Consider the following 22,270-nt stretch of genomic DNA (forward strand, 5'->3'; position numbering starts at 1 on the left):
CATCAAATTTCTAGGACTGTCACTACTCAGCCCCTCCAGACCTGTCTCGCATCCTTACCTTGCTCCTCCATCACCATCCTTGGCCACCCCTTTATTAGCCTCTCTCAGCATCTTTTACAAGTCTCCTGGCTCACTGCCCTACAGATGGGCTGCCCCCACCCTCTTTTTCCTTCAAAACACCTGTAACAATCCTAATAGAAAAATCAATCCATTAGGATTTGATGGATGGGGAAAAATTGATACTAATACAGCATGTTAATCAATATGTACATTTAACTGCATCCTCTTTCCTTTATCAATGAGGGCTCGTTAGGTTGTACTTTTCAGAAGAAGGACTGTCATCTGATCCACTACAGTTCAAGTTGCCATAGGCTTGGCAAATTTTGATTTTATTATTACAATTCTACTAGATAGTTATCACTTTAAATGGTTGCAGTTGCAGGAAATTATGAGGGAGACGGGGCAGACAATTGGATCAAATCAATTTGGGATGCCTAGAACTGATTCTTCCTCAACTTTCAGTGTAATGAATACTGCACAATCACCTGGCGCACCAGCTCTAGTAACAGCAGAGGCAGCTGTTTTAAGAGAAAGGGCACTAGATGTTTTATGCACATAAAGGTGAAAGTCTAAGTTAAAGCAGTGTTTTTCTTACCGTTTCCAGCTGACAGGTTCAGTTATCAATGGTAATATTTTTTCAGCAGTTTGTGTGTTTAGTGAAATCAACATTTACCACCAAGTGTAATCTTTCCAACCATAATCATGCTTATTAACGGGGCCTTCGCCTTACTGCAATATTATATACATATGAAACAAGGCTGTCAGAGGTTTTTTCAGGCACGTTACAGTGGAACAATAAGCAAGGAGACTTCTCACTCCTCTCAGAGACACAGATACTCATGCTTGATAAGGATTTGTTAGAGGGTGTATTACTTTACTTAACCTTTCTCTTCACTGCCACCTCAGCAGATTTATAGGAGTGACAACTTCCCACTGAGGTTGCATGGTTCTGAAACAGGAACTCTATTATGCAATGGAGAAGGATTTATCTCCAGCTAATTTGTTATGATAAGGAATGAATAAAAGCTTAAGTGCAGTAGATAAAACACTGAAACATTAAACCATGTTTAATGGGTAGGTGTAATATGTGGAAAGAACAGGATTAAGAATTTCAGATTAAGTAATTACATGGTCAACTGTACAGAACAAGTTCATGCACATTAGCATGGCAAGACATTTGCTTTAAAGCTTTATAATGCAGTTTTGCCATCTACAAGTAGCATTATTGACGAGATGTTAATCCCAAAAATCTTCATACCACATCCCAGAAAAAAAAAAAAAAAAAAAAAAAAAAACCCAGATGTTTACTTCGCAATAAAACATTATCCCTGAGCTAAAACAATTCATTGCAAACCCATGCACATGTCAAAGGAGCCTCATACGTTAGGCCAACTTCCTGAACGCCTACAGAACTACTAGGAGCAGCTACAAGTTGTCTGACCATTGTAACTTCAACTTCTTTTGTTTGTTCAAAGAAAAGTTATCCAAGGCACATTGGGCAACAAAGTTATCGGCTGCCGAGGAGTAAGTCTAGTTTTACAACGTGCAAAGGCTCTGTTCATGTATACATGCAATTAGTGACTGGGTGTGCAGACAGCAAGTTAGGTGCATACCATCTATTTGCACAGGGCAATTTTCTGATTGTGGTCAAGTCTGCACACAACTGATTGTTTTCGAAAACAAAGCCCTTGACAATATTAGGCGTTCAAGGGAACACCAGGAAGGAAGAAATGAGTACAGTGAAAGTTGTTCCGGAGCAATCTTGTGCTTGCTGGGATGCAAAAGCCTAGTTGACGCTTTTCTGTACATCTCAAAAGGAACGTAGCCATTTGTCATGAACGTCTGGGATTCAGAAAGTTCTAGCTGACAAAAGGTAACAGGCCCTTCTAAGTTTAAGTTGACAGCAAAAAAAAAAAAAAAAAATGTTGGCACTGGTCTTTCTAACATTACAGAAAATTGCATGGATTGAATAGAGAACCTCTAGGCGACAAACATGGAGCATCCTGGAAGCGGTCACAAGATAGATGCACAGCGCAACTAAGTTCTAGATGAATGAAGCTTTGGGATTTACAAGCCAGAAAAGGAACCTTTAAATGGTTTTAAAAGACACCTGATTTTGACAACTTGAAATTCACCCTGTAACTCAGCTGATCCATTTGGTGTACTTGTTTATCAAAGGCTGTGATTAGCTTTCACTTTCTGACAAAGTAGGTAGTTACTGTATTACACAGTATGTCCTCCATAGGAAATGTACAGCGAAAACATGATTTGTCTTCATTTTCTGTTAAGATTAAGCATTGCATTCCTTTAAGCAATTTAAGGGTAAACCTCCCCTAGAAAAGTCTGCCAATACTTAACAGCAGTTCCTTGTTTTATAGATGAGATACTACACTCAGTGTAATTTAAACAGCATTTGAAACATTCCAACAGGAATCAAATAGCATTGGTAGAAGCAATCTGCTTCTCTTACATCTCCGACACACCTGCTTACTGTCTGTGCATTTAGGGCACTGCTGTACAATGCTAGGCCCTCTAATTTAACGCTTGCTATACAGCACACTGAAGTTCTTTGGAATGAAGACATGGAAAGCACAGTATGTTTTAGTCTATATGCTGTAAAGGTTTAAGGCTTCTTGCAGTTTTTAGGTTGCTTAGTTGCTATGAGATGGGAAATCCCAGTGATACTTGTCATTTTAACTTTGGAGTTGGTGTCCAGACTAGTCAGGTACAGAAGAGTAATCTGCTGGAGTTACAGACGGGCTAGTACGTCGATATCAAAATCAGTTAGTTGGCCACGGCTGGAGGCCCTTCTGGCAGGAGCGATGCAAAGAAAGTCTTGAAGAAAAGCCAGGCTGTGTTCATAAATGAAGGACTCTCCTGCTGATTTTCTGGTAAAGCTCTTCCTTCATCAGAAACAGCCTCAGGTTCAGCTTCTCCACCTACATTTTCCTCCTGCCAAGATAAAGATAAAGTCTCTCTCATAAGTTGTTTTAAGAACACTAAATTCTAAAAGCCAGATTCCTTTCTAAAACAAGCTATTTTAATTCCTTTCAAGGGAAGAACCTTAAGGACTCATTAACAGCCCTGACTATACTGCAGTACTTCATTCCTTTATTACCCATTGTCCCAGAATTACAGCTCAAGAGACCACATGGCTAAGACACAGTAAAGCCACCCACCATTGCCAATACTGTCCTGTGCTAAATAAAACGATATTTACAACTGGGAATGATGCATCTGATACACCCAAACAAGCTGTTGAGTCTCAAAAATATTTTGATGTTCTAGTTGTAAATTGGTCAGCACCAAAAGCACAATTCCACACCAAGTACTAAGACCAAATGAAAATGCCAACTTGAACATGTCCCATATACAGAGAGAAACATTATGTACAACCCTCCATACCAGATTAAGGTTCATACACATTCAAGTTTTAGCTGCAATATGAGAGCCATTCACTTGTTGTAGAGACAGATTACGGTGGGACTGTTAACACCTGCTGCAGTAGTTTAGCGTTAACAAGCACTGCAAATATTTGCCTCTTCCCAAAATATGAAAACGGTTGAGCCTGTTACACTGCTAACAACCACAGTAGCCCTTGGCCAAACCGGGATTTTCTGGAACAAAATGCATCAACCAAAGGCACAAAATGAGCTCAAACTAGCTACGGGAATAAAAGGAAACAAGAAGACTTTTTATCAATACATTAGAAGCAAGAGGAAGACCAAAGACAGGGTAGGCCCACTGCTCAGTGAGGAGGGAGAAACAGTAACAGGAAACTTGGAAATGGCAGAGATGCTTAATGACTTCTTTGTTTCGGTCTTCACCGAGAAGTCTGAAGGAATGCCTAACATAGTGAATGCTAATGGGAAGGGGGTAGGTTTAGCGGATAAAATAAAAAAAGAACAAGTTAAAAATCACTTAGAAAAGTTAGATGCCTGCAAGTCACCCGGGCCTGATGAAATGCATCCTAGAATACTCAAAGAGCTAATAGAGGAGGTATCTGAGCCTCTAGCTATTATCTTTGGAAAGTCATGGGAGACGGGAGAGATTCCAGAAGACTGGAAAAGGGCAAATATAGTGCCCATCTATAAAAAGGGAAATAAAAACAACCCAGGAAACTACAAACCAGTTAGTTTAACTTCTGTGCCAGGGAAGATAATGGAGCAAGTGATTAAGGAAATCATCTGCAAACACTTGGAAGGTGGTAAGGTGATAGGGAACAGCCAGCATGGATTTGTGAAGAACAAATCATGTCAAACCAATCTGATAGCTTTCTTTGATAGGATAACGAGCGTTGTGGATAAGGGTGAAGCGGTGGATGTGGTATACCTAGACTTTAGTAAGGCATTTGATACGGTCTCGCATGATATTCTTATCGATAAACTAGGCAAATACAATTTAGATGGGGCTACTATAAGGTGGGTGCATAACTGGCTGGATAACCGTACTCAGAGAGTTGTTATTAATGGTTCCCAATCCTGCTGGAAAGGCGTAACGAGTGGGGTACCGCAGGGGTCTGTTTTGGGACCGGCTCTGTTCAATATCTTCATCAACGACTTAGATATTGGCATAGAAAGTACGCTTATTAAGTTTGCGGATGATACCAAACTGGGAGGGATTGCAACTACTTTGGAGGACAGGGTCATAATTCAAAATGATCTGGACAAATTGGAGAAATGGTCTGAGTTAAACAGGATGAAGTTTAACAAAGACAAATGCAAAGTGCTCCACTTAGGAAGGAAAAATCAATTTCACACATACAGAACGGGAAAAGACTGTCTAGGTAGGAGTACGGCAGAAAGGGATCTAGGGGTTATAGTGGACCACAAGCTAAATATGAGTCAACAGTGTGATGCTGTTGCAAAAAAAGCAAACATGATTCTGGGATGCATTAACAGGTGTGTTGTGAGCAAGACACGAGAAGTCATTCTTCCGCTCTACTCTGCTCTGGTTAGGCCTCAGCTGGAGTATTGTGTCCAGTTCTGGGCGCCGCATTTTAAAAAAGATGTGGAGAAATTGGAAAAGGTCCAAAGAAGAGCAACAAGAATGATTAAAGGTCTTGAGAACATGACCTATGAAGGAAGGCTGAAAGAATTGGGTTTGTTTAGTTTGGAAAAGAGAAGACAGAGGGGACATGATAGCAGTTTACAGGTATCTAAAAGGGTGTCATAAGGAGGAGGGAGAGAACTTGTTCACCTTAGCCTCTAAGGATAGAACCAGAAACAATGGGTTTAAACTGCAGCAAGGGAGGTCTAGGTTGGACATTAGGAAAAAGTTCCTAACTGTCAGGATGGTTAAACACTGGAACAAATTGCCTAGGGAGGTTGTGGAATCTCCGTCTCTGGAGATATTTAAGAGTAGGTTAGATAAATGTCTATCAGGGATGGTCTAGACAGTATTCGGTCCTGCCATGCGGGCAGGGGACTGGACTCGATGACCTCTCGAGGTCCCTTCCAGTCCTATAATCTATGAATCTATGAAAACTACAAAAAATACCAGGTGATTGCCAGGGTTAAGTTTTAAAACCAAATACATTTCTACATATGGCAGGAAAGATACTTTGATTTCTATGGAAGCAAAAGTATCAGAGTACCTATTACAGTGGTAACAACCAGACAGAGCAGGAATTAACCACATCCCTCCTGTTCTTTGCCTGTGGCACATAATAAATTTAGTCTCCTGAAGGCTGTTAATATTTTGGTCTAATTTCAGTTGGGTTTAGCATGCAAGTGGCTGAATGGTGTTGGTGGCCTGTAAAATACAGGGGTAGGCAACCTGCAGCACGCGAGCTAGTTTTCAGTGGCACTCACCCTGCCCGGGTCCTGGCCACCAGTCCGGGGGTCTCTGCATTCTAATTTAATTTTAAATTAAGCTTCTTAAACATTTTAAAAGCCTTATTTATTCTACATACAACAATAGTTTAGTTATATATTATAAACTTATAGAAAGAGACCTTCTAAAAACGTTAAAATGCATTACTGGCACACAGCCTTAAAATCAGACTCTGCACACCACTGCTGAAAGGTTGCCAACCCCTGGACTAGAGGATCTGTGATCCTTCTGGCCTTGAACTCTAGGACTCAGTGAGAAAAGGCGGCTAGTTTAGATATTTTACCAGGAAAATAAGTTTCCAGTAGAAGATTTTGTAGAGAACACTATTCATCCTTAGTGATACAAATGTTTCCAAAATGGAAACTAAACCCTTTCCCGGGATTTGCTGCTGTTGTATGTCAAATATTGAGCCAATACCTGTAAGTTATTGTTTTGGTCCTGGTTGATCGCAGCTTGGGGAAGAACATTGTTTGGAAGAGGGTGAACTGGCCGTCGTCTAAATGGAAACCATCCAGCATGGTGCCTGGAAGACAAGAACTCATTGTGAATAGCAGTTAGCTAAACATTACTCCTGCCTTGCTAGACTTCAGGCCTAGCAAAACACTCGAATATGCACACAAGAGTAGACAGTTTGCTCAAGACACTGGGATAAATTCTGATTGGGAGCCTTCCTCCAGCACCTCAACCAAAAACCTTCTCCACCACAATCCCTACCCCCCAACATTATGGCAGCAAGGCACAACATAGCATTCGAGAGGCAGCAGTGGAACCAGCTCTATACAGGCTGGTGCATCACAGCCTAAGGGGTCTTGATCAGGCCCCCAGCGGGCTAAAGCAGATGCTGCAGTGTGTAGCGTGAGAACTAGGACAGAGTGCTCCTTTTTAAAGCAGCAGCATGTACCACCGTACCTTGGATTTCCCTACACCTGCCCTGTCCTAATGGGATAACTGAAATTGTGATGCTGGCATTGCTCCCTCATCCGGTGTGGCTCACAAAGAGGGGTCAAAACAGGCCACCACATGGCCACTTGGCAAACTAATCTCTCTCTCTTTCCCCAGTGGCTGCATCTTGTACTCCAAAAATATAAACTTTTAAAATGTTCTACCCGTATGGCTCTGAAGATAAAACTTCAAAATACTAACCAGATGTAATCCAGTGCTGACTTCCTGAGTCTGCAGACAGCCTGAATTGGCTCTAAGAAGCGTGGACTGCTTCTGTTTGAATGTGTTAACTCTTAAGCCTACTTGTGGCAATTTAAAGGTCTACACTAATGTCACAACTGATCCAAGCATGTAAAGGAGGACGACAATTATTTGAAGATCAGCACAACAAATTATGAGCAGCTTCACAAATGGGCAGAGATTGGGAAGTACTACAAATTACCTGCCCATTCAGAGCAAGAGTGGTCAGTTTGACTGGTAGCATTTTTTCTAGTCAAGAAAGTGGCTAAGGATTACACTGCATTCAAATTAGTTTTGCATGTTTACAAACAGTCAACAACCATGGTAAAAAATGCTAAGCCACATCTTATATAAAGGTATGAGATCAATTCCCCTACCAAAGACATGGCCGCACACAACTGTACACAATCGTTAGCCATGTTCTTTGAGTATTAACCTGAACCAGTAATGTATGATATAGTGTGAATGTTTTATTGTAACTTTGACTTTAAACAATTCCCTCCAAAAATGTTGAGCTAAGAGTTACAGTAGGAGATTTGCTGATCCTGTGATGCATTTTGACATGTCAAAAGGCAAGATCTGCTCAACACTGGAAAGTATCATCAATTATTTTGGCTAGGAATGTGATTTCTTACAGTGATACTGATATAAACCCTTGTGTGGCTACAGTTATACCAATATAAAGGGGTCTTATCCTAGTCTAGCACCTTCCTATCCCATATGGGATAAATTACACAAGTAAAAGCACTTTTATACTACTATGAATGCATCCACACTAGGGGGTTGTGTTGCTTTAACTATACAAATATAGTTAAACTAATACAATGGATGCATAGATGAGCTGTAAGAGACTTGATTCCAACAAAGACTCTCACAGTGCAGACAAACTGCTCCAAAGAGCAGTCCCCTGAATGACAAGTCAACACTGAAATGTTTACTTCACGAGACATGCATGCTTACAGGTACATCAGAACTGTGCCGCCCATAACCATGAGGAACCTGCTGAGGCTGGAGTAGAAGTAGATAATGTTGACAAAAACGAAGAACAGGGTTGCCGAATAAAGCCAGTCCAACCAATCTCGATTCATCTCCTCCTCCTCTTCCATGAGAGGACCCCCCTGGGCATTCATTTGCAAATTCTGATTGGCCCCTGCATTAAGCTGAGGAGGGGCATTATGGTTTCCAGGCAGGTTTTGTGCAGGAAAGGCATCTGGAAGTGGGGCTGGAGCTGCAACTGGTGCCACTGGTATCTCTTGTGACCTTTGTGTAGGTGATGTATCAGCAGAAACAGCAGCCAAGCTGAAAATAAGATAAAAGCAGTAAGACTTTGCCAAGCTCTGCAAAGGATAAGGCAGGCAGGCATAAAAACTTGTTAATCTTACATTCATGTGCAACTAGGAAGCAGCAAATTGTGATTAGAGCAGTGACAGAAATCAGCCCTGTTTATGCCAATGACATGCCACATGATGGGATAAGTTCAACTTTGTGGGTCATTTTCACCTTCTGTAAAATGGGATAACATCCATCTTCATAAAGTTGAAATACAAAGGGTTTATATTTCAGTACTCCACTGTTGAAATCTTTCAGAACCTCAGTACTTAGACCCTGTAGCAGGCTGGGTAACCAAGTTTTGCAGCACTTAGCTTTATCTAGGCAAAAAGTTGCAAGTAAAACTAAACCGAATTACATTTTAGGAGCCACATACAGCATTTATATTTACATCAGACATTTGAATCATAAAGGCTAAGTAACATGCCTTTCAACTACATTACACCTGAGGGAAGGACAAAATTCCCTCATTAAGAAATAGTTAGAACATTTCAAGGCTCCCAGGGAGAATAGGAAACAAAAATGAAAACTTACTATTGCATGTAGTACTGTCTTGCGTAAATCTGCTGAAACCAGGACATCTGTAGTATGTTGTAGGTGGTATATGCAGAGTACCCAGGAGCCACACCATGGGGATGCTGGGCAGCTTCAACCCTTATTGAAAGGGTAAAACACAGGATGTTTGTTTACAAAAGAACAGGCAGGCCCACTTCCCCAAGTCTTTCCCTACTTGTACCATTAAAGAGAGACAGCATCGCAAAAGCTGTTTGATGCTTTACCCACTATAAGATACAAGCATATACCATACACTTTCAGCATATCCTACCTTAAATCTGGGCTTGAAATACTGCAATCATTTTTATTAGAACATGAATGCAGAAATCTACATTTCATCCCGAAAATATGCTGTTGTGAAATCAGAGTGGGGCAGGAAGACAGACAGTCTTACTACCACTGGATCCCAAGTACCATCTTTCTGATTAAATGATCGATATTCAGCTTTAATTTCAGTTCAGGTCCATTCAAACAAAATGGCAATGCTTAAGCAATGTTCCAGAAAGTAGTACTAGGATCTCAGAGGAAAGCAAGCCCGCTCAATCTAACCTTCAGAAGCTCAATAGTGGAGACAGCAATTCCTGGGAGAAAATATTTATCTCCTAACAAAGGAGAATCAATTGTAGGGGCTACCTGCATAAGAATTTTGGATCAAGATAGAATCCTGGGTTCATATTTCCATGAAAATGTAACAGCAATTCTACTTTTCCACATGTAACAGTAAAGATAACGCTTCCCCTCTGGTTGGAGAGGCATACATCCATTTAACCCCTTCAGTGACCACTTAAATATCTAGAAGAATAGTATACATGGCTTATATTCCACTGACATTTACAACATTAAGTATCGCATAGGTGCTGGTATTCAACACTTAGATTGTAATTAAGAAAGAAAAAGTTCAACATGAATGGTCAACATCTTCAGAAAGTTATCAGCATGTGTGGCATATTTACCTAGTACTGGCTTCCCCTGTAGAAAGCTGGTTGCAGGAAGTCTCCCTTTGTCTCAAGCCATCACTTGAAGAAACTACAGAAGGATCTTGACCAGGTCCTGAAACAGTCTTTGGCTGTTGATTGGTTTCGGCAATCTAAATAGTACAGTTAATATTAGAGCTGACTCAGAACAGTATCTGAGAAAAGTCTTCTGTTGCAAAGCTAAGAGGACGCACTGAATGTTCTCTTGAAGTTTTACCAAACTGCTGTGCATTTGTACAGATCTTTGACAACGGGCATTACCACAATACCAATTAATAGTCATAGCCATTGTTATAACCGGTCCTTCCATACATATTCTATTTCTAACACTCCTTTAAAGGTAACCTGGAAAGGAAAAAATAGTTTTGTGATTCTTTCCCCCGCCCCCCCAATCATCTCATGATATGCAAAGATCTGAGTATGTTTTTTGAAGTTTTGGTTTGCTTATGGGTTTTTTTGGATTAGAAATTCAGATCTCGCATTGGATAAAAACTATAACTGGAAAACTCAGACTTGTCTACACAAAGAAGTCGCACCAACTTAAATTGGGGTAATTTTGTGCTTGTCTAAACACAAGCTGTACTGCTTTAACTATTCCATTCCCACAGAGGAGTAAGTTATACCAGTATAAGCATTTTTATACTAGTATAAATGCATCCATCCATACTAGATCATTGGACCACTTTTAACTATACTGCTATGGTTAAAATGGTATAAGTGGTGTGTTTAGACAAGCTCTAAGGAATAAAAAACAAAAAAAAACATTAAGCTTCCTTGGGTCTTTAGCTTTTTGTTGTTAGCTTTTATTTATTTAATTCATTCTTTTGCAGGTCCCCTTTAAGAGCAAAGATCATCTGTCCTTCTCGTAAGTGTACTAGTATGAGAATTTATTTTTAAATGTGTATCTAATTTTGGAGTTTATGAAATGAGGTCTTAAGTTCTAGCAGCATGTGGGTGGCTGCTCTGCCAACTGCTCTACAGAACCAGGACAATGCACCTTAATCAAAATGCAATACCTGAGCATTTCTAGTCCCAAGGATCTCTGCCATGTGTGTTGTGACAAATATCCAACTGGAATTAGGACGTACTGTATGCTGTTCACTTTTGATTTAAAGAAGGGTGGAAATCTATGCCTTCAGATATGAAGCTTGTGCACTAGTTAATTACCTAACTTCCATTCAGAAATAAAATATTGTGATGGGATATATGGTATTGTGCACTAAACCAATACATATTAAACTGAAATTCTAATGCTCATTTTTAGTTTCAATTTCCTCTTCCATATGTTTTTGAAGTTCTGTTGCCAAAGTAAATCCCAGCAAAATTCATATGCTGGACACTGCCTATTCAAACGGTAATCATTTCCCTCTCCCTCTGATGAGCATAACCACTAGTGTGATTGGACTCTGTAATCATGGGGGAACAGGCACCACAATTTCACCCTTTGCATACAGCCCAGCCACCATGTCCATCATTGGCTGAAGAGCCTGCAATATGAGGTGTCACTAGCTATTTAATGGAACTAAATTACATGTGATTAAACATTTTGCACCCCTCTGGCAGTAATGTCAGCTCAAGTTTATGCAAACAATTAGAAACTGAGGTTTGACAAGTTAGACACAAAGTGGGTGAAGTAATATCGGTTATTGAACCAACTTCTGTTGGTGAAAGATAAGCTTTCGAGCTCCACAGAGCTCTTCAGGTGCCATCAGCTCTGAAACAAACAATCCTTGCTCTGGGATTACAGTACTTATTCCAAATGTGTAAGTGTTCCTTCCCCCAGCCCTATTACAACTCTGAAGGAATGCTGCCATAACACTTACAATGACAGAACTTTTGACACACGAGGTTTACCACCCTGCTTTGACATTATCAACCTTTACAAGCATACAGTAATTAAAAAACTAGGTCACATTCCACAGATTTTTGCTGATCCTTTCAATATCTAATGTAGGAAGAAAGTCTAAATTTAACATACCTGCGCGTTGGTCTCTTTCATTTTTGACAGATTCTTTGAATGGTACACCAGATGAAGAGCATGAAACGTCTCCTGCTAAAATAAAAGTCAAGACATTTGATAATCATTTTGTTTTATCTATAAAACTTTATTTGACCTCACTTGATACTGCAGCGCAGCTACCACCAACATGTAATGACCATACCTGGGGCAGCACATCTCTCAAATAAAGGTGGTCAAGCAGCAGCTTCCCAGAATAAATCAGCTTCTGGTCCTCTTCAGGCTTTGAGAGAAGACAAAATATACTGGTTACTAATCTGTCAAATGCATTCAAATGCCAAAAAAAGTTAGCTTCACATAAGAAAAGCTGTGTACGTAACAGCTGACTGAAACACCAGAGGCCAAACACTGCTCTCAGACACACATCAGAAATGCTCCCCAGTTGAACAGAAGTTGCGTGCATCTCTATTAAAGAAGAATTTGGCTTGTAAAGATTAATTCAGTCAATTACTTGTATGCAAAATGTGCAATACCGTAGAGATTTAGACAAGTGTATACAGAATGAGGATAGAACAGCTGCTCCGGGATATGAAGGGATTCATTTTGTAGTACAGGCCAGAAACCCCCACCACAATCCTGGCAAAAAGGAACCTCTCTACACTCCTTAAAGCAGAGCAGCCCTGCAGGCACTTTGTAATCTTGTGACAATTCACATGATCTCCCACCCAGTAAATCTGAGCAGCTGTTCACACAGAAATCCTCCTGCAGTTGGAGCACACAGTCACTGGGAGTTGCCCCAGAGCAAGAGAGCCCATGTTCCCCTCCCTACAGGAAAAGGTCAGCTCTGCCAGCTTCCAAAGCAAGAGTCCTACCACTGCTTCCAAATTTAATTCTTCAGAGCTACTAAAACCCAGTCTTACGTGATTGCTACATAAATAATGTATCTGGCCAATGCTGATGGATGCCATTTTAACACCCCAAAGCAGCATATGAAGACCTCTAGGCTTCCACTGACACTGGGCATTTAGCAGAAAGATAGCATTTCCCACAGCAGCACACCTTCACAGCATGCATGGAATTTGCTCAGATAAAAATGAATTTAAATAAATCAGATTTTTTCATTTAAATTAAATAAGCAGGTTTAGTTCTAAAGAATAAACCTATTTAAAATCAAATTTGAAACTTAAAACCAAAGTTAAGGCCTAAATTTATAATCTATTGACATCATTTAAATAAAATACAAAAAATTGTCTTAAGCAGTACATGTTTGCTGCCAAGTGTTAAAGAAATTCAAAGTACTGAAAGATGGAAGTCACTGGCTAAGCACCTTGAACTAGAGTCTACTGAAGTGCTAAAATAGTTTAACAGTCGCCTCTTCCACAGGTGCAGAGTGAATATAGTCTTCATTTCAGTCTATTCACCTAGTTCAGTTCAATCATCAGTTCATTCAAAGTTAGCAACTGGGAGCTGAAAAAGCAGGAAAACTTGTTTTCCTCTTCAAATCTATGAATAAAAACTGGTTGAAAGAGGATGAGATCTAAAAGTTAAAAAAATCCTGAAGGACACAGTCAACAGAAATAATCAGGTTAAATTCGCTAACTAGAGAGAGTACTTTCTTTGTTTAATAAAAATCAGTTTAAAAAGCAAAACTATTTGAATTTTTGTATGTTTCCTGCACAGTTAGTTTTATTTAATAATTTTAAATACTGTTTGTGTATTTTAACTGAATTTGAATCCGCGTCCAAATAGAGCTTGACGCAAATCACAAGTTAAAAAAAAAAAAAAAAACACTAGTAAAAAAAAAAATGCATCATTCAACATTTCCTAATAAAAAATAAGAATCTAAAATATATATATAAAGTGTATTTAAGCAATTGTGTACATTAACATGTAGTGTATTCTTAGCAAAAGAACAATAAACTTGGGGCAAAGGCTATATTTAGTTACAAAAAAAAAAAAAAAAAAACAGGCTGGTTACCAAAGAGCATCAACCTTTTTAGAAGAGTAACCAGAGTGCAAAACCACAATTAAAATCTATTACTTAAAAATCAGTTTTAATCTGCTGTCAGTCAGCAAGCAGGAAACCTTGATTATTTAAATCAAACCACGCTTGCTTGAAAGCCCAGTGTCCCCCTTCATCATGTCAATTCACATTTGTACAGATTGTTATGTCTACTTATTTGATTAGTCTTCAGCAGCATATAGAATATAGTTATTTTGGAGTTTCCTATAGTGCCCATAACCAGAATATCTGTCATAGTCTTAAAAAAAAAAAAAAAAAAAAAACAGCTGCTTGTTTCAGTGTGAAATAATAAAAATAACATCTAAATACTAACTCCAAGAGATTCCTCTCAATGAATCTACTGCTTAAAAGCAAAACAGTTTCATAGTTATTTCACGGACAAATTTTCTTTCGACATAAAAATAATGCAGCCATTTAACTCCCTTGTCTTGCCTGGAACACTAACTTAAAACTTTTTTTTTACTTTGCCTATACTGCCACTTCATAAGAAATTGTTACCATTGGGAGAAAAACTAAGACTCCAATTACATACTACTTCAGCATCCAACAAGTTACTACGCCACATCAACATTAAATGGCAGCTGAACAGGAAGAAATAAAGCAAAAAACCCCCAAACAGCTTCCCCATATTCTGAACGAATTTCACTTCCGTATTTACAACTGATTTCCATAACATATTTACAAACTATTTTGAATTGCACTGTAACATTTGCAACTAGCCAACCATGCAGAAGCAGGTGTTCTGGAATCCTGGTCGGGGAAAGAGGAGAGAACAGGACTTTTTTTTTTTTTGCTCCACATTATCAAAAACTTTAAAGAGACATCAAATAGATGCTGCAGTTCCCTGAACCTTTGAACACTTTTACAGGCACAAAGTGGGTGATGCAATATCTTTTATTGGACCAGCTTCTGCTGCTGAAGACTAGTTTCAAGCTTACACAGAGCTGAAGAACCTTCTTCAGCACCTGAAGAGCTCTGTGTAAGCTTGAAACTAGTCTTCAGCAGCAGAAGCTGGTCCAATAAAAGATATTGCATCACCCCCTTTGTGCCTGTAAAAGTGTTCAAAGGTTCAGGGAACTGCAGCATCTATTTGATGTCTCTTTAAAGTTTGATAATGTGGAGCAAAAAAAAAAAAGTCTTCAGGTGCTGAAGAAGGTTCTTCAGCTCTGTGTAAGCTTGAAAGTTTGTCTCCCTCACCAACTGAAGTTGGTCCAATACAAAAAGTTTTACCTCACCCAGCTTGTACTTCTAAAACCCTGGTACCGTCAAAGCTACAACTACGCTGCAGGAACACTTTTGCCTCCTGGTAAATAGTACAACCTTTTAGAGCCAAGGCTGCCGTAATTAGTGTGTTTTATTTATTTTTTTTAAAGAGGGAGGCAAAGTAGATTGTGCAACAGAAATGACAACAGCTCTGTGGTAACACGAACACCCACGTCCACACCCAGAAGCGTCCCAAGTACGGGCGCTCAATGTTAGGGCCTACCAAATTCACAGTCCATTTTGGTCAACGTCATGGGATTTTAAAAAATCAGAAATGTCACGATTTCAGCTGTTTCCATCTGAAACGTCCGGGGGCTGTAACGGTGGGGGGCTGCCCCAAAGGGGGCCACAAGGTGGGGGCTGCAGTTCAGCCCCCCCTGACTTCAGTGCTGCTGCGAGCAGCGCGGGACCCTTGGCTCCCAGCCCCGCTGACGGGAGGAGAACACACCGCGACCCCCCCCAGCCCGCTGGGTCAGGACCCCCCAGGGGAGCCCTGCTGGGGGGTGCCCGGCGGGGGCTCGAGGCCTCCCCCGGCCCGCTGGGGCGGGGAGCCGCGGGACGAGGCCGGGGGGAGCGGTCCGGTCGGGGGTCCGGTCCCCGCCTCACCGGCTCCTCCGGGTGCAGGCGGCGCAGCCGGGCCTTGAGCTGCCGCACGGTCCAGCCGGGCTCGCCGCGGAGGCGCAGGTCCGGGTGCCGCTGCGTGGGGCTCCGCACGAGCAGGTCGAAGGGCTCCATGGCGCGCGGGGCTGCGGCTCGGCCTCGGCGGGCGTCAGGCGGGGACGGGACGGCGAGCGGCTGCCAACAAACGACGGCCCCTTTTATACCCTCACCGCCCCTCGCCCCGCCCCCTGTTCGCCAGTGCGCTGTGGCTGCAGCGGATTGGCTCCGCCTGGTGAGCGTGTCAGTACGTGGGCCTATCAGAGGGCACATCCGGCTAGAGAGTAAATAGGGAAGGGGCGGGGCTAGGAGGGAGGGTGGCTTGGGAGGGGGTGCCCAGCTGGGCTGGGGTGAAAGAGGGGGAAGGGCCACCCAGGCAATAGCCATGGGCAGGAGTGACAGCAGGGCCCTCTCCCTTGCCCTGGTGCGGGCCAAGGTGGTTGTAGCACTTGTAGGACCATCCCTTCAGGAGCAAACACATAAAGCATCCCGAGACTGTCGAATTCTTGCAGGTTGTGATTCAGCCCAAGGTGATGTGGCAGGGAAGACAGGAATTCCTTTCTCCCACCCTTTGTCTGGCTTGTCTGTTTAGATTCCAAGTTCTCTAGGGTGAGGACTGTCCCTTATGGGTTTGTACCATGCTAAAAATAATGGGCTCCAGAGCTCAGCCAGCCCCTCTAGGCCAGCGGTTCTCAAACTTTAGTAACCTGCGGCCCCCCATTTTGATTTTTAAAATGTTTACGGCCGCGCCCCCCCCCCAGCCCCACCCGCTCAGCCCCAGGTCCTGCCTTCCCGCCCCCACTCCACCCCCATCCCTCCTCTTCCCCACCCTTCCCCCGCTCCTCCCCTTCCCCCACAGTGCCTCCTGCACACCACTGAACAGCTGTTCTGTGGCCTGCAGGAGGCACTGAGAGAGAGGGGGAGGAATTGAGGGAGGGAGGGAGAGAGAGGAGTTGATCAGCAGGGCTCGTGGACCCCCGGAGTACCCTTGCAGACCTCAGTTTGAGAAACGCTGCTCTAGGCACCATTGCTTCAATACAGAAATAACACCCCTCTGACCACATACACCTACTTGTCACCTGTCAACCCACCCTGGAACCCATACGGGGCATCATCAAACAACTACAACCCATATTTGATGGGGTCCCCATCCTGAAAGAAATCATTCCTGAACTCACTCCCTCCATTTCTGGCCTTCAACCAACCTCTCCAAGCTTATCATCTGATGCAAGCTCCCCTCAGTCAAGGACACACAAACTTAAAATGCCCCAGACTCTACCAGAACAACAGAGGCAAAACCTAGAATCATAGCTCCACTCCTACCATGATTAACACCCCACCCCCCACAAACCTTTTTCAAGATCCATGGATCCTACACAAGCCTATCACAACATCCCGCGCACTAAATGCCTCAGTAACAACTATATGGGTGAAACCAATCACTGTGCTCTTGAATGAACTCACACAGAAAAATGATGAAAGATAAAAACACCCCATCACTTGTGGGTGAACATTTTTCACACAGCGATCACTCTATGGTTGACCTATCAGTCTTCATTCTCAAAGGAAATCTGCACAACACTTTCAAAAGATGAGCATGAGAGCTTAAATTCATAACTCTGCTTGAGGCTAAAAATCATGGACTGAACAGACACTGGATTTATCGTTTATTACAACAATCTGTAACACACTAACTAACCAGTATCTTTTTGTCCTGTGACTGCAGAGGTGTTAATGGGCCACTCTACCTTGAATGGTCCCTTCGAATATGGATTAACTACTTTTGCTAAACAATCTGTCCACCTTGCATTTGGCTGTGATGCTTGGAGTACCTTTCCCAGTCCTGAAGAAGAGCCCCGTGTGGCTCGAAAGCTTGTCTCTCTAACCCGTAGAAGTTGGTCCAGAAAAAGATATTATCTCACCCACCTTCTCTCTCTCTCATATCCTTTGACTGACATGGATACAACTATGCTTCATACAAAAATAATGTAAGGAAAGAGAAGTGGACCATGTCTGAGTAAGTTACTGTTATACTTCTCTAATATTTGTATTGCATTAGCGCCTAGACCCCCGTGTGCTAGGTACTGTACAAATATTTAATAAAGAGATAGTTCCTACCCAAAAAAGTTTACAGTCTCAGAGTATGTCTACACTGCAGTCTAACCCTAGAGAGAAGCAACTGTACTGAGACAGAGAGACTGAGACAGGGAGATGCTTTCTGCTCCAGTGTCTCAAATACAACTGCAAGAGACAGATTTCCTCAAATCTGGGGAATTATAAAAGATGTCTCAGCAAAAAGCAGTGAGGAAAAATTGTGCCTGGCCCTGAAAGAGAGGAGAGAAATGGCACTGCACCACTTACCATCCTGACACCAGATCAGGTATGGACAGTAATAACAAATGGACCCCCAAACAGTGTGTGGCCCCACACCGGCTAGGTCATACCTGCCCCTGACAGACACCTGAAGGGTCTGGCATTTGTCTTACACTTTAGCAATACATATGTATCTTGTCATCCCAAAAAAGTCTCATTGAATTGAATTGCTTCATCTAATCCTCCCTGCAACCCTCCACAAATCCCAAACAACCAATAAACTGACAATCCTCTGCTGTGTCATCTCCTTTCAGTCCACTAGGTCCAGATCTCTGGGGATCTTGACTCAGTTGCCCTGGAGACAGGGATGTCCAGTTCCCACTGGCTCTCTGACAGATTCTGATATATCCATAGTTTGCAGATACCCGAAGCACAATTGCTTGGCTCTTCTCTTACTTTCAAGGTAAAGTGTCATTGAGTCCTAAAAGTCAAGGAGAACTTCCCTGATCTGATGCTGTTTAGTGCAGAGTCTTTCCCATTCTTTGTCCCCAGTTGTAGTTTTCTTCTGAATCCTCTTTCCTCCATTGGCATCAATGGTAAAACTCCCATTAATGTGAACTGGATCGTGGCTGTAGTGTGGTTAAAAAAATAAACAAAGCAAGATATCAGTTTCATTTCCTAGCACAAAGTATTTATTTTTTGCCCATTTCATTAGGTGCTCAGTTTTCTCTGGCAGCTGGAGACTGTTGCCCTGAGGCACAATCAGTTCAGAGCCGGTACTGTACACTTGTCTCTCGTGTGTGTCATTTGCAGGATTAGCGAGACAAGGACCAACTTCTGTTAGTGAGAGAGACCAGCCTGCAAGCTTACACAGAGCTCTCTTTCCAGTCTGTGTAAGTTTCTCTCACCGACAGAAGTTGGTCCAATAAAAGCTATTACCTCACCCACTTTGCCTCTCTAATATCCTGCGACCAACATGGCTACAACACCACTGCATACCTTTGGACGTTTCTCATTTTTGGTTCTAAGCCAAGGTGAGCTACAGTGTCTTATCCTGGATTGCCATGTGCGGTTACCCATGACATGATTATTTATTATTTGTATAACAATAAGTGCCCAGCATCCCATTCTGGTAGGCACTATACAAACCCAGCCCTGCTGCCCTAAATCTCTACTGCACTCCTCTACGAGGTTCCAGAGCGGGGTGGTTCTATTACTGGGGCACTATCCCACTCAGAAAAAAATGAGAAAATAAAATTATAGTGAAATGAGTTGAGCCTCATCCCAATTCCGTGACCCATCCACAGCTGATCAGTCTTGAACAGAATAGCTTCTGGAGACAAAGGATGCAGGTGGAGGCTCTGCATTGTATAGCACCATCCGGGGTACCAAAGCAGCAGGATCAGTTTAGCAGCTGTAGGAGAGCTGCTGTTCTTTAGTCGCTCTGCCCCTGTCAACCAGCTAATAAGTTTCCACCAGCCTCTCCCATAAGCAGGAAGGTTTTGGCTTCTCCAGTCCTGATCAGTAGCTGGACTCCATGCCCTCTCCTGGGAAGTAAGGAGGAAAATGCTGCAGTGATGCAACCCAAGAACCTGATCCTCAAGTGGTGCAAATAGAAGTCAATGGAGCTAGGACACTTAACATCTACTGAGGATTTGGCCCTAAATCTCTAGCAGAACTAGCTGCTGCTCTGGCTTTGTTCCTGGTGTAACTGGCTGAGTTCCCCTAGCACCTACCTTCTGGCTTGAAGTGGAAGAGGGCTTGGCAGGAGAGACCAATATGATCACGAATTTAAAGGGGCACACCTGGAAAGGCCCAAAGCAAGATTTTTACAAGGTGGCGTTGGCACACAGGACCATTCAAATGTTAGGAGTGGATCTTGTGGGCGGGGTGTCTATCGTAGGGACTTTGGGATTTGAAGAGATTAGTCCCAAGCTTATTGTCAGATGTTTCCTGTGTGGTTTCAATAAGTGGCTGTCATTTCCTCTACACTGTTTTCAGCTTTCCACTGACCCATGAACTATGCAAACAATTCAAGTCACCGTGCCTTTTCTGCAATCAAGATTAAACTCGAACATAAGTTTGAGGGACAGAGGGCTCAGCGCTTGCCTAGGCCAGATTCCACCTTGCTCCTGCCCCGCTCCTGCCCTAAATGTTTCTGGGACAGTTTGGAATGTAATTTGGAACCTCCCATGATTCAGTGTGTTTCCTTTCTCTGGGCAGGTTCTTGGGCAGAGGGGAGTCAGGAACTGGCCAAATCATGGGAGTAGGATATTGGGAACCCCTCAGATGTTCTCACTGCATGAAAGAATAGCCCTGCCTCTCACTCTGCAATTTGTTCCTCATTGCTGCCGGTCAGGAGATGCAGCACAGCAGGAGGAAGGGATAGTAGGATAACTCCATCCTAAAGGCATGTACAGAGGATGTATTGATGGGTTTAGAAGCACTGGATTTTCTATGGGGGGAAGGAAAGGAGCAGGGCTGGCTTATTATTCTTTATGGTTCTTATTCTGTATGACTCTATTGTTATTAACAATAGAGTCATGAGCTCTCCTCCTCCTCCAAGGCAACACCTCTAGGGATTTGGCGGTCACCTCCCTATAGTGACTCCTTTTCCAATTCGCCCTGGTGTCTCTCCTCTCACTCTATCCTCCTCCTCCTTGAGTTAGCTCTGCTTTGCAGAGGGGCTCTTCTTGTAGGCCTTTCCTGCTCCTTCTGGGTGTCACTGGTGTCACAGGGTCCTTTCTCCTTCTGGGTAGCTTCTGAGTTTGTAACACATCCTCTCATTCTCCATAGGATTGCCTCCGGTGCAGCCTTTCCTTCTTTGGAAAAGGATGACTGGGGATGCAAACGTCACAGCTCCAGACAATCTCTGTAATAAAGTCCCCCAGAGGTGTCGGCTGCGTGATCTAGCTGTTCACAAGCAGACTCAGCGAAAGTGTGAGTAAGGAAGATGCGGTTGGCTATTAATGTGTAAGTAATATGGACAGCCAATCCGTTGTCACTCAGAGCATATGACAAAGGCATGCCCAGCATATGTCCCACACGGACTGAGCACATGTCCATTTCGGCAGTGTTGTGGCTCAACCCTTGAATCTCTATGCCTTGGGAAACTATATCTTGGGAATGCTCTGCAGCTGAACATGCTCCGTGCCCTCACATGCCCAAATAATCATGTCTTGGATCACAAAGTCAACAGGAAAGTACTAAATGTAGCAACCAAACCTTTCCGTTTGTTCCCAGAGCCCAAAGACTGCTCTCATACCGCTGTGCGTTACCAAGCCCTTTCTTTGCTACAGAATTCCTGTGACCACCTCCACAACTAGAAGTCAATTTGGAACCAGAGTTGAATCTAACCAGATCATATGGATGTGTACAACAGCAGAATGGCATTTTAGCCTTTTTGCATGATACAGATTCCTGACCTGGCAATGGTAGAAAAGGCCAGATTCTAAGCATCAGAGAAGGCTAGCGGAAAGCCATAAACCTGTCTGGCTGGTAAAGGACACAAGGAAGAACTCAGTGCTGGTGGGAAAGAGATGTCCTTCCAGTTCCACTATATAAGGATCCCAGGGGTTGGATTCAAGCCTTCACACAATGGTTTAGACCTTGGAGAAGGGAAAACATAGCCTCTGTGGCTGGCAGCTGGTGTTTTCTAAGCTTCTTTTTAAATCGATATCTATAAAATACCAGCTCTCCCTTTTTCACAGCACACCACAGCACAAGGCAGCGCTCCTAAACCACGCAGCAACAACCAACAGAATGGTTCTCACCGTGTCCAGCTGCAGATGGAACTGTTGATCTTTATTAGATCAGTCAGAGCCCAAAGAAAGAGCTGTCAGCTCCAGGAAGCGTGAAGCTGTGTTAGAGCGACACCTTGTTCAGTCAGCCGGTGAGTCAGGTGTATGTCCCTGATTCTGCAGGGGGTTTGTTCAAACATCTGTGCTTTCTAGCACACTGGGTCCTGCAGTCTCCGAAGCACACTCTTCTGCCTTGTGATTAGAGAGGAGGACCACACGTCCATTGATTGTTTGCTTCCCTTGGTGGCAAATGCATTTTTCAAAGGCTGTGATCAGGCGCAGAGTGAAGGGGATGATGCACTTGGACTTTATAGAATTCTGT

The 22,270-nt window shown here is 42.8% G+C and overlaps 2 protein-coding genes across 5 annotated transcripts in view; both read right to left on the reverse strand.

The window, feature by feature from the left end:
• Positions 1-1,112: 1,112 nt before the first annotated feature.
• Positions 1,113-15,981, reverse strand: HERPUD1 (homocysteine inducible ER protein with ubiquitin like domain 1). 4 transcript variants are annotated; one of them, XM_005306261.4, is made up of 8 exons: positions 15,785-15,981; positions 12,098-12,175; positions 11,914-11,985; positions 9,915-10,048; positions 8,941-9,060; positions 8,038-8,376; positions 6,313-6,418; positions 1,113-3,012 (listed from the first exon to the last, which is right to left on the reverse strand). In XM_005306261.4, exons 1-8 carry the CDS (start codon positions 15,911-15,913, stop codon positions 2,845-2,847), a joined length of 1,146 nt encoding a protein of 381 aa, XP_005306318.1. In that variant the 5' UTR covers positions 15,914-15,981; the 3' UTR covers positions 1,113-2,844. The 4 variants fall into 4 exon arrangements, with proteins under 4 accessions (XP_005306318.1, XP_005306317.1, XP_042708261.1 ...); XM_005306260.4 differs by having other exon boundaries at positions 11,914-11,988; XM_042852327.2 differs by lacking the exon at positions 15,785-15,981 and having other exon boundaries at positions 12,098-14,178.
• Positions 15,982-17,489: 1,508 nt separating this feature from the next.
• Positions 17,490-22,270, reverse strand: part of SLC12A3 (solute carrier family 12 member 3) — a 55,146-nt gene continuing 50,365 nt past the window's right edge. The window contains exon 27 of the mRNA XM_042852325.2: positions 17,490-18,777. The gene's annotated coding sequence lies outside the window, so the exon portion shown is untranslated. The remainder of the gene's footprint in view (positions 18,778-22,270) is intronic.

The sequence above is a fragment of the Chrysemys picta genome, chromosome 14 (assembly GCF_011386835.1).
Source record: "Chrysemys picta bellii isolate R12L10 chromosome 14, ASM1138683v2, whole genome shotgun sequence".
Lineage (NCBI taxonomy): Eukaryota > Metazoa > Chordata > Testudines > Emydidae > Chrysemys > Chrysemys picta.

Excerpts from the sequence above, each read along its gene's own strand:
- HERPUD1 (XM_042852326.2), bottom strand. The coding sequence starts at position 12,355 with ATGCACGCAACTTCTGTTCAACTGGGGAGCATTTCTGATGTGTGTCTG. Across the intron at positions 11,989-12,097 it reads TGAGAGATGTGCTGCCCCAG|CAGGAGACGTTTCATGCTCT; the intron begins GTATGGTCATTA and ends CTTTTATTTTAG. Across the intron at positions 6,419-8,037 it reads GGCACAGTTCTGATGTACCT|GCACCATGCTGGATGGTTTC; the intron begins GTAAGCATGCAT and ends CTTGTCTTCCAG.